The sequence below is a fragment of the Mus pahari genome, chromosome 10, assembly GCF_900095145.1.
Source record: "Mus pahari chromosome 10, PAHARI_EIJ_v1.1, whole genome shotgun sequence".
Lineage (NCBI taxonomy): Eukaryota > Metazoa > Chordata > Mammalia > Rodentia > Muridae > Mus > Mus pahari.
The window spans coordinates 97,353,508-97,363,614 of NC_034599.1; the positions used below are offsets into that span (position 1 = coordinate 97,353,508).

General features: G+C 45.6%; 1 protein-coding gene across 1 annotated transcript in view; it reads left to right on the forward strand.

Moving 5' to 3' along the window:
* The window catches only part of Acad11 (acyl-CoA dehydrogenase family member 11), a 65,858-nt gene extending 64,267 nt beyond the window's left edge, over nucleotides 1–1,591 (forward strand). Inside the window, exon 21 of the mRNA XM_021206098.2 lies at nucleotides 528–1,591. Coding sequence (XP_021061757.1) covers nucleotides 528–642 — 115 coding nt within the window. The 3' untranslated portion in view covers nucleotides 643–1,591. The remainder of the gene's footprint in view (nucleotides 1–527) is intronic.
* Nucleotides 1,592–10,107: the final 8,516 nt, after the last annotated feature.

Below are 10,107 nucleotides of genomic sequence, written 5' to 3' on the forward strand. Positions count from 1 at the left end.
CATCAGCTCCTGCTTTCTGACCTGCTTGAGTTCCAGTCCTGCATCCTTTGGTGATCAAAAGTAGTATGGAAATGTAAGCCAAATAAACCCTTTCCTTCCCAACTTGCTTCTTGGTCATGATGTTTGTGCAGGAATAGAAACCCTGACTAAGACAAGAGCTAAGTGGGTGCCTCCATGCTGTTGGCTGCCTGTGGCTTCCCTGAGCTCTCAGCCCCATCGGCTTAGAGAGCACAGCACCCCATGGCCTATAGACACAGTGGGTCACTCTGATTCTGCCACCAAAGCTCTTAGTCACAGGAAAGAAGCTCCCCCTGATAATGTCAGCTACCAACCTGACATAATCCACAGTTATCTGCGCCTCTGGGTCGCCATCATGAATCCCCCTGAGCTGAGATCTTTAAAACGGCGGCTTCAGAAGCCTATGGCTTTTTCTCTTCATGTTCCTTTTCCTTGGTTTGGAGTGAGCATGACGTGACAGTGTTGTGCTCTCTGATAACTCTGACTAACTCTGGCCCCCATTCTCTCAGGTACGCCATCATACGCACCCTGCGCTTGGCAGATGGCCCTGACGAAGTCCACCTCTCAGCGATCGCCAAGATGGAGCTTCGGGACCAAGCCAGACAGCTGACAGCCAGGATGTGACGGAGCAACCCGGGGCACACTCTTGATCAGCTCAAAACTTACGTCTCACATCTCATATTTCTTGAGTAGTTTGAGCACAAGGCTAATTATTCACCCGTGGTAAAGATTTTAGCATCTATTTTGATCACTGGGTTTTATAATGTTAAGGTTCACACAGACATGAGGTAAATAGGAAACCCCAAAACTGCCATTGAGTCTGGTGTCTAATGGGTTAGCATGTCCTTTATACACGTGACCGTGATGAGGTCACACTGAGAATGGTAGAGCTATTTCTGGAATTAAGCCATGTGAATAGACACCCCAGGCCTAAATAACCTTGTTCTGAAATACAGGTAGCTGTACCCCTTTTAGCAGTGTTTTGGAGCTTAAGTTAACACCTCAGAGAAAGCTACAGCTTGAAGATTTCGGAGTTCCCGATAAGCCTCTTTCTAACCGAACAGGAAGTAGGTCTGATGAAAGTTCACAAGGAAATGCAGCATGTTAGAACAGACGATCAAGGCCACTTAGTTACATAGAAAAAGCTGAGGAGATCCCTCACGAGTTAGTACTACATCAAAGCTCTGCAGCTCCCTGGGAGCTGGTCTGGTCAGGCGAGACCAGTTCTGTCAGAGGTGCCTCTGCAGTGCCACTGTGGGCCACCACAGCTCTCTGCATCGAAATGTCACTGGTGCAGCAGAGGACAACGGTTTACTACAGTAGAAAAGGCTTGAGTGGGTGGGTCTACTTTTTCAACTATGAATGTTTTGAAATCTCATCACAAAGAGAAATATTTTAAATCAAAATTTGGCATCCAAATAAACACAGTAAGTGTTTGCATACTGGATTTTGAAAACTTAACTGAAAATAATTTAAAATATCTACTAGATAATACCTTTACATATTGATCCTACATCGAATTATATTTTGGAAATACTGTATTGAATAAAATATACCCAAATCTTTTCTGTTTCTTATTGTCATTTTATGCTGTGAATACCACTGGAAAAATAGCTAGGACATTTTAAAAATTTTTCAAACCAAATTATTTTCAGTCCTAAAAGTCTTTAACTTTTTCATCAGAAAATGTGCTCATGGTGTGTGATGGTGTATGGCCAGAGATCCTGTCTGTTGTTGACGTTTCTTCTTGGGGGCTGTGGAGGGAAAGCCAGGGTCTGCACAGGCCTGGGCTCAGAGCTGTGTCATGTGGAGCTTTCAGCTTGTGCCTCTAGTCCCTCAGCTCCCTCTACCTCGGTTCCTTTTGATACAGAAAGAGCCACCTTTTTAATCTTGGGGGACTCTCCTGATAGGAGCTGCTGTTTAGGAGCGACTTGAAATCGGGGAACACAGTGAACTGCTTCATACGGTCTGCTTGTTTGAAGTACCTTAGAACCAAGCACACCTCATTAGTAGTTCTTTAAAGTTTTGGTTTAGAAGTTGTCTGGGGGATTGTTTGGACACCTGGCCTTGAACTCCCAATCCCCCTGCCTCTGCTGCCTAGGAATGTGAGCCTACACCACTATGTCTGACCCCGGGTTCTACTGTGGATGAGGTTCATGTATTTAAAATCCTGCATTTACTTTCTCTGTTGCCCAGGAAACCTGGCTGCTTTGGCCGCAACTCATTTCAGTTCACTGATGCGCTTCTTGTTCCTGTCTCTCAGGTAGGGAACTCTTTCTGACCCACGGCTCTTTCCTTACCTTTAGTTTACTCAGACAAAATCACATTATGATGAACAAAGGGGCAAGGTGAGCAAGATGGCTCAATGGGTAAAGACAACCGCAGCCAAGCCTGGTGGCCGCAGTTCAGCACTGGGACCCACACAGTGGAAGGAGGGAATTCATACAAAGCCACAGAACAGGTATGCGTGTGCATGTGCGCACGTGCACACACACACCACATACACACACACACACACACAGAGGGAGAGAGAGAGAGGTGAACGGATAGAGAGACACAGAGATAGAATACATTAGTGTAAAAGCATTTCAAGACCAAACAGATTTTTTTTGTTTGTTTGTTTGGTTTTTTGGTTTTTCGAGACAGGGTTTCTCTGTATAGCCCTGGCTGTCCTGGAACTCACTCTGTAGACCAGGCTGGCCTCGAACTCAGAAATCCGCCTGCCTCTGCCTCCCAAGTGCTGGATTAAAGGCGTGTGCCACCACGGCCCAGCAGATTTTTTTTTTTTTGAAAGTGAAAACGTCCCAAATTATAAAATAAGACCAAGGGGCCCAGTCATGGCAGGTGAATGAAGTAATGATAAGCTTGTGCACTTCAGGCCATTTGTAGGATGCTGCCCCACCACCTCCACCCCCAAGACGGTCATCATAAGTCATTATGACCCTCCAAGATCTTTCCATGCGGTTGGCAGCAGCAGAACAGGGGCCTCCAGCCTGCAGGACGGGAAGACATGTGCTCCATGCAGAAAGCGGGCACAGCCATTCTCCAATGGTTCGCTGAGGGATCGCTGGGTGCTCCTGGGGAGTAGCCAGTTAAGTTCCTCTGCCACATCGACAACACAGGACGGTTATGAGAGAGAGTGATTCCTCACCAACCTGGGGCAGCTTAAGAAGCCTTCCCCAAGGTGAGTCCACACCAACCTGGCTAGTCTCCCGTTGGGCCATAGACCTGCTTCTATTGGGCATGAGACCTACAGTGACTGACAAGCTGTCAGCCCAAGGTGAGAGAGTACCCACGTGTGTCTTATCATTATCTACCCTATTTGAAGCAGGGTCTTGCTGAACTTATTGATTGATCAGGGAGCTCCAAGGATCTCCCTCCCCTCAGCCCCTTCCCCCAAGCTAAGGTTACAGCCATACGCCACCACGGGAGCTGGGGATCCAAACTCGGGTCCTTGAGCTTACCCAGCAGGCACTTTACTGGCTGAGCTACCTCCCCGGCCCCCAGATTTTGGCATTTCAATAGACATAAGGCTTACCAGCAACTACTTTCCTTCATAAACCCAACTATGGCAGTCTCCAGAGGCATTCAAAAGACAGACATTACCCAGGCTTCTTAAAGGGTTTGAACTTGTGGCATACTTAAATAAAGGATGTCATCACATGAAAGGCATGAAAACGTCTGCTATGAAGGACACCAGATTGCACCAAGCCAGGCTGCCTTGCCTCGTGTCTCCATTTTACAAGTGGAAAGAGGCAGTCCTCTGCAAGGAGCAGAGTTAAAAGAAATAGAAGTAGGTGAGGCTGGGGGCCTCTGGCTTGTTTGTCCCTGACAGGTATTTTTTCCCACCTTCTTTTGGTCTGGGTTTCTACGGCTGCCTTCCAGCTAGCAGCTGGCTGCAGCGATCCTCTTGAATGTGTGGCTGGCGTCTCCCTGAAGGAAACCCCATCCAGAGTCGTCCCTTCCGCCGACTGTGTTCTTTCAGCTTGTCCAAGCCCGAGTTCCTCTGATCTCCATCACTTGGCCTGGTCCAGCATGGTCTCATGGCCTCTGTTCCAGCACACTTGCATCCCGAGGCCGCTGAGCCTTGGCCCTTGCCGATTTCTGTGTCTGGAAAGATTTGCTGAGATTTTCCAGGGACCTGTTGAAAAGCCAAGTGTCCTCTCTTGGCCATTGTCCTAATGGTCCTTGACATCCCTCATTTGTTCTGTCTGTTCATAGTGTTAGCTCATTGCTTTCATATTTATTTATAGTCTGTTTTCCCATAAGCCCCTGCTTTTCCTTCCAAATTCACATATGTTTGTGTATATATGCTTGAGTGTGTGAGTGCTTTTGTGTGTGTGTGTGTGTGTGTGTACCTGGTGTTACCACCACTTATTTGTGCTCAGAGTTAGGCATGAAGATAAAGCTGAAGCCCTGAAGAGGAACTGGAGTCTGAGCCCCAGACCATGAGTGACCGCAGGTTGGGCAGCCGACCCAGAAGGCTTGAGTAGCTGAAGGAGAAATTATCCCCAAGAAACTGTCTAGCACGAGGGATGGCCAGGAGTCTGGGCAAGTTGACTGATGAAGCAGATGTTTACTGAGGATTAACATCCAAGGGGACACATATTTAGCTTTGCTCTTAACAACTAATTAATCAGCCAGAGGGCTGTGGTCATATCTAGATAAGAAGACATTAGGACAACTAAGAGAAATAAAACCAGTTCTGGTGATAGTTAGAACTTTCCAGTTTCCCAAATAAGCAGGATTCTGGGGCAAGTTACCCTTAATTCATTGTCAGTTTGTGATCCTACCATATTATTTTTCTTTCTGCTTTCCAACATGTCTGCCTCATGATGGCGGCTGCATGTTCCTTTAAGGTAAACCTCCTCAGCTCTTCAGTGTGGGTGGCTGTGAACAGGCTCTTTCTCTGCCTTCTCTTTACCTGAAGGATGGACAAGTTCTCCCAGGGAAAGCCTTACCCAGGCAGGGGACAGCCTGAGCGAGTACTAGCCCGATGGAGCGGGGGGGGGGGGGGGGTCACTGGGAGGCATCTGGAGCCAGCCCTCCTGTGCTTAGGCTGATGGCTGATGGATCCCAGGAGAGGTCTTTCCTGTCACTCCTCCAGGTGGGGAGAAGTGGGACTGCAGGCACTTGTCCCCCCCTTTCCTCTGGTGTTGGTGTCCAGTACTCTTTCCTGCCTCTGCTCCAGCTGTGTTGGCTGCCTACTGTCTAGACAGCTCCTCGCCCCGGGGTCTTTGCACAACCATGTGTTTATTTTGAAAGCTTTCCTCCCCCCATTCCATGTCCCTAAGGATTACTCCTACCCTGTAATTGTGACCTTCTAGTTATTTCTTCTGTGGTCACCCCTCAAACTTCTAAACCCTCCTAACACATGCACATACCATTAGCTGCGCCCTCCCCTGCTGTGGGTTTCTTACAATTTCTTTTCATCATATGACTACTGCATACTTTGATTTATTATTCCCTCCTCTCTTCCTATTAAAGAGTATATTCTCTCTCTCTCTCTCTCTCTCTCTCTCTCTCTCTCTCNGTTTTCCAAGACAGGGTTTCTCTGTGTAGCTCTGGCTGTCCTGGAACTCACTTTGTAGACCAGGCTGGCCTCAAACTCAGAAATCCACCTGCCTCTGCCTCCCAAGGGCTGGGATTACAGGCGTGTGCTAGCATTGCCCGGCTTAAAGAGTATATTCTTTTGTTTGTTTGTTTGTTTTTTCATTTCTCTCCCTCTCCTCCTCCTCCTCTTCCTCTTCTTCCTCCTCCTCCTCCTCCTTCTCCTCCTCCTTCTCCTCCTCCTCTCTCCCTCCCTCCCCCCAGGATCTTGTGATGTATCCCAGGCTAGCTTCAAATTTACAATCTTCCTGCTCATTCTCCCTAATAAACCCCCAACAAAGAAGGGGGAGCTGATGGTATGTGCATGTGTTAGGAGGGTTTAGAAGTCTGAGGGGTGACCATAGAAGGGACAGCTAGAAGGTCACAATTACAGGGTAGGAGTAATCCTTGTGGACATGGAATGGGGGGAGGGAAGCTTTCAACATAAACAAATGGCTGTGCAAAGACTCTTGGGCAGGGGGAGAAAGTTCTTTGACCGTTCCCCAAGATCTGGAAAAGTGCCTGAAACTCTGAGAGGTAAGTCCTCACTCAGTCAGATCTCAGGAGTGCATGAGTGCTCAGGAGAGCATTACAACAGGAGGGGGGAGAGAGAGAGAGAGAGAGAGAGAGAGAGAGAGAGAGAGAGAGAAGGAGAGACAGAGAGAGAGACAGAGAATGTCTGCACACCATAGCACACATGAAGTCAGAGGACAACGTAGCAGTGTTTGCTCTCTCCTGTACCATGTGTGTCCCAGGAATCCGACAAGGTTGTCAGGCATGGTGGCAGGAACTTTCACCCACTGAGCCTTCTTGCCAGCCCCCAGAGCTGAGCATCAGAGTTGCCTGAGGAGTTCGGCATTCACAGAGCCCACCTTGACGACTGTGACTTTGGCAGTAAGGAGTTGACTGAGGTAGCGATGTGAACCCCATCTCTGTCCTGTCTGTGAGGGTGTCTGACTAGTCAGAGACTGGGTTAAGGGAGCCATAGGACTCTGTGGGTGACTAGGGGACAGGAAGATGAGGCTGAGATAGGGGTGAGCCAGGTGAGGCCAGAGCAGCCACAGTAGACCAGTGGAAGCCGCCTGAGGTCGTGGCCTTCATATGCCCTCTCCACATGAACTGTCCTTGTGTGCGTTGGGGAGCTCTGAGCACTTGGGGACAGTCCAGCTGCCAGGCTTTCTAAGACAGTAATTAGTCTGGCACTGTGATGGGAATGTAGTGCAAACTGCACATCAAGTCGAAAATTCTAGAGGGGACGTGGTCAGGGGTAAGTAAGGGTGCCACAGAATTTTATCTTTCCTCTCTCTAAATTTTCATCCAGACCTCAGAATCACATTAAAACTTTTTTTTCCCGTTTATCTCAACTTTCCACCCTTGATAAGAAATTTTATTTTTCTCTGGTGTAGGAGAAGATCTTTCCTATGGGATTTTTTATCTTCTTGTTTTAAAAACAAGAAGCAAAGGTCATGCTTAGTTTATTCTTTCATCTCCTTTATTTTTCCAGTGGCTTCAGTTCAAGGTAGTAAATATGTCAATGTGAGTGCTTTGAAGTCTTTCAACAACAAAGGTAGATGTGTTTAACTTATGTCCAGTGATAGATGTTTGGTTATTTTATCTTATTTTAGAATGATACAGCCAGTTATAAATTGATTTAATGTACAATAACTTTGAGAGTATAAAGTATCAAACAGATTTGGGTTATTAAGTTTTTCTTCTACAGACTGAACCCAGGGCTTGGGGCACGTTAAGGCAAGCTACATTCCCTAGCTCTGAGAACTATTTTTAAGGACATAATTATAAAATGCAGTTTTGAAACATTTATTTTAAAACTTTAGTTTTTTTTTCATGGTGTGTATAGTGTGTGATGGTGTGCGGGTGTGTGTACATGAGTGTGGACACCTTCAGAGGACAGTGGCATCAGATCCCCTGGAGTGGATGTTCCAGATGGTTGTTAGTCAGGATACGGGGATGCTCAGGATCAAACTCGGATCCTCTGCCATAGCACTAAGTGTTCTTAGCTGACGAGAACCTCCTTGGCTCCCTGTTTTGAAACATCCATCTTCCACCCATCTGTTTAGATTGCTTTTAACCATTGATGCGTGGTGTTTGCAGGAAAATCCCACGAGACAGTGAACACATAGCCATCACTTGATTCTTCTTTTTGATGGATATTAAGTAGGAGTAACAGAAGTTTATCTTATTAATAGACTAGACAGGAAAATATGGTCTGGGTTATAATTAATGCCAACAACTCTGAAGATATATTATGACTCATGTCTATTTTACACAAGACATTACCATTGCAGTTTGTTTTAACACTGACGCCCACTCTTAAATGGTGGTGGTCCCTGACAGGCAGGAGTGTCTACAGGGGTCTGAATAAAACATGGCACAGCTGGTTCAACTGAGGTTCCATTTTCTGTTTGTCTCACAGAAAGAGAATGCTTCTTTTTGCCCACATATGATCTGTTCTCAAGGAATCTTCTGTATGTGTTTGTATGTTCCCTCATCATTGGTAAAAATCTAACAGAAGAGACAAAAACGCAACATGAATCTGAGAAAAGAAAAAAATCCAAGAGAAGATAGGATAGCTAAACTCAGAGAGAACAGAAGAACCTAGGGCTCCCACTGCCCACTAGTCTCCCACTCCTCCACAAAGATTCACAGGGCAGGTGTATAGGTGCATTTGAGTGCCCATGCCAGAGAACGGGAAATTGTTAATAAAGAGACTAGGACCCAGAAATAAAGAGACAACCCCAATAAATAAGTTACAATGGGAAAGGAAGACCCCAGCACTCACCCCACAGAAATACAGAGGATCATAGGAATTATAAGACACATTATTCGAAAACCTAAAAGAAACAGTGTTCTGTAGACATAGGACCCACAAATTGAGCCATGAGTATGTAAGAATGCTGAGTGATTCTAAAACAAATAGAGACTGAATCAGCAGTAAAAGTTACCCAGGAGCCAGGCGTGGTGGTGCACGCCTTTAATCCCAGCACCCGGGAGGCAGAGGCAGGCGGATTCCTGAGTTCAAGGCCAGCCTGGTCTACAGAGTGAGTTCCAGGACAGCCAGGGCTATACAGAGAAACCCTGTCTTGAAAAAACAAAAAAAAAAAAAAAAAAAAAAAAGAACAAGGAAAAGTATTTATTTTTCTTGCATACAGTATAATATTGTAAGTTTTATCCAAAGAGAATAGAAATAAAAGGCATACAAATAGGAAGGGAAAAATATCTGTGTTTGTACATGATGTATTCTGATACATACAAAAACCTAAAGTTTTTACTTAAAGACTTTTAAAAATCTATATACAAAACACAGGTACTGGTCAGCGCACACCTTTAATCCCAGCACTTGGGAGGCAGAGGCAGGCAGATTTCTGAGTTCGAGGCCAGCCTGGTCTACAGAGTGAGTTCCAGGACAGCTAGGGCTATACAGAGAAACCCTGTCTCGAAAAACCAAAAAACAAACAAACACACAAACAAACAAAATACAGACATGTTAACACAAACACAATGATAACAACAACAAGCTCAACATTATTGTCAGGAAATATAAACCAAAATTAACACATGGAAGCTGGAGAGTCAGCTTGGGAAACAGCGTGTTCTACCCTCAGTCAGTAGATTCTCAAGGTCAGTTCCCAGCACTCACACAGAGCACCTTACAGCAGCCTGTAACGCCAGATCCCAGGAGGCACAGACATCTGCACTCATGTGCCCATATGCACATGCACGCACACACATACACACATACTTACATATAATAAACAATTTTGAATTACAATGGGATTGTCATCTGGCTGTTCTCAAAAGATAAGAGGATGGGTTGATTATAATGGAACAGACCAGTAATTCCAGCCCTGCAGAGGCTGTGACAGGAGGACTGCTGAAAGTTTGAGGTCATCCTGAGCTAGGCAGCGAGTATCAGGCTAGCAAGAGCTACATATTGAGACGCTTGAAAAAAAACCACAGTGAACTACTAGTGATGACGTGCAGAGAAAGGAATGTGCAATACTGACAGGAGTACAAATGAGTTCAGCATTATAGAAGACAGCATGGGGGGTCCCTCAAAAAACTGAACATAGATATTACCACATGATCCAGCAATACCACTTCCAGGTGTGTGTGTGAAAAGAAACCATCATACCATAAAGAGCATGCTCTTATTTATTGAAGTTCTAACTCATAATAGCTAAGACTTTAAGACTACTCATAATAACTAAGGATTCAACCTAGATACACACAGATAAAGAAAACATCATATATAAACAGTTTTCAGCCTGAAAGCAAAATGCAACAGTACAGAAGTGAAGGATACTATACTGTTAGTGAAATAAGCCAGACAGAAAGACATTGCCACGTGTCTGCTCTCCTATGTGAAAGCTAGAAGTCTATTTGAACAGTCAAGAGTGGTTAATAAGGTACTGGAAGATGGTAGGGTTCAGAGTAGGAAAAAGATGATTGGATTTGATCAGTGAACAACAAACACATCAA